Below are 1,596 nucleotides of genomic sequence, written 5' to 3' on the forward strand. Positions count from 1 at the left end.
CCATGTCGTTGCAGGCACGTCTTATCGATGCTAATCGCAAAAATTACAATACAGCCCTCGAACTGGCGTGCGAATGCGCGACTCGTAATTGCGGGCACATTATTCTGCCACATAAAAGGGTTTTATGCGCGGCCGAGAAAGGTCCTCACCTCGGCACTGCTTTAACGTGGACGGAAATAAAATGCGGCAAAAATTTTCTATTAACTGAATATAATAGCTTAACCGAGTCAAGGCTACTCACCTTTCAAAAAAAATTTTGACTCTTGTGAATGTTTTACACAAACAGTACCATTCAATTTCACGTAGCCCCATATGCATGCGCATTTCCCGTTTCTACAAACTATTCTTTTTTCATTGTAGCTTTCATAACATTCACCCAAATTCGTGCAAATTTCGCCGAGAACTGCGAGAATATAAATATCTTGATAAATAATTTTTAGAAAAAAATTAACTCATTATCAGATTATTCTTGTCTTACATTTTTTCTTAAAACACCTTCCGAATCTGTAGTAGTCCTCTGTACTACAAGTACAAATTTTGTCTTCTGCTGTCGTCGATTCTGTCGTCGATTTTATCGACGATTCTGTCGACGATTCTGTCGACGATTCCGTTGTGACCGCGGTGTCATTTCTGTTCTCAGACGCACAAATTGCGTCCGTTGCAGTGGCAGAACATTGAATATCCAGTAAACACGGCTCGCCGAACAGTGATACTATAATAGAAACATATTAAAATACATTCGAACATTAAAGAGTTCTTACTATTGATAATACATGAAAGTTTTAGCAATATTTTCTTTATAAAAACGAATTGATATAATTGCTTACCTGGTATACATGAATCAATAGACGCAGCCACATAATTCGGCTCGCAATAACATTTCTTCGAAATACACACGGAATTATTCGGTGAGCAACCTTCGTTACCCGTGCAATCAGCATTGATACCTAAAATTCGATTACTGATCATGAAAACGTTATTTGGCTACTTTTAATATACTTTTAAACTTTTTGTGATTAAATTTTAGTTACGGTTTATATCAATTATTTATTATGTATTGTATTATTCCATGAAATCTGAATCTGTTTGTTCAGAAGTGTCAATATAAAATGTCAATATAAACTGTTTTTATTCAAGAAAAATTAATATTTTTATAATAATTTATAAAGTATTACCTGGCAAACAAAGCTCATGTGATTCATAATAGTTCTTGGCACATGTGCACACTTGTTTCTTACAAACGGAAGACGGGACATAACAATCACTGTCTATTTCGCAAGCTTCTCCAAGTTCTAAAATTTAGTGCAAAGATTTTGTCAAACGCCACGTAATGAACTTTGGAAAAATAACAAGATAACCGTTTACCTGCTGATCCTACACAACTCATTTCATCCTTGCTTAAGCGTGTGCCATCGGGACAGCCGCATGTAGCGTGACATGTTAAATTGCCTTTGAAATCTTTCACGTAACAATCTCGGTCTTGATTACAAGTTTCGTTGATTCCCGTGTTTCCCCAGCAAAACAGTTCACTCTCCACGTAATGAGAAACATTTTCGTTGCATACACATGTATTATTACTACATATAGCGTCTGGAC

At 36.2% G+C, this 1,596-nt stretch overlaps 1 protein-coding gene across 1 annotated transcript; it reads right to left on the reverse strand.

Moving 5' to 3' along the window:
• Positions 1–29: 29 nt before the first annotated feature.
• Positions 30–1,590, reverse strand: LOC105460973 (prion-like-(Q/N-rich) domain-bearing protein 25). Its single transcript, XM_011707476.1, has 5 exons — positions 1,366–1,590; positions 1,176–1,292; positions 828–947; positions 479–712; positions 30–403 (listed from the first exon to the last, which is right to left on the reverse strand). Exons 1-5 carry the CDS (start codon positions 1,385–1,387, stop codon positions 234–236), a joined length of 663 nt encoding a protein of 220 aa, XP_011705778.1. The 5' UTR covers positions 1,388–1,590; the 3' UTR covers positions 30–233.
• Positions 1,591–1,596: the final 6 nt, after the last annotated feature.

The sequence above is a fragment of the Wasmannia auropunctata genome, unplaced genomic scaffold, assembly GCF_000956235.1.
Source record: "Wasmannia auropunctata unplaced genomic scaffold, wasmannia.A_1.0 LD312575.1, whole genome shotgun sequence".
Classification (NCBI taxonomy): Eukaryota; Metazoa; Arthropoda; class Insecta; order Hymenoptera; family Formicidae; genus Wasmannia; species Wasmannia auropunctata.

Excerpts from the sequence above, each read along its gene's own strand:
- LOC105460973 (XM_011707476.1), bottom strand. The coding sequence starts at position 1,387 with ATGAGTTGTGTAGGATCAGCAG. Across the intron at positions 948-1,175 it reads ACATGAGCTTTGTTTGCCAG|GTATCAATGCTGATTGCACG; the intron begins GTAATACTTTAT and ends ATCGAATTTTAG. Across the intron at positions 713-827 it reads TATTGATTCATGTATACCAG|TATCACTGTTCGGCGAGCCG; the intron begins GTAAGCAATTAT and ends TTTCTATTATAG.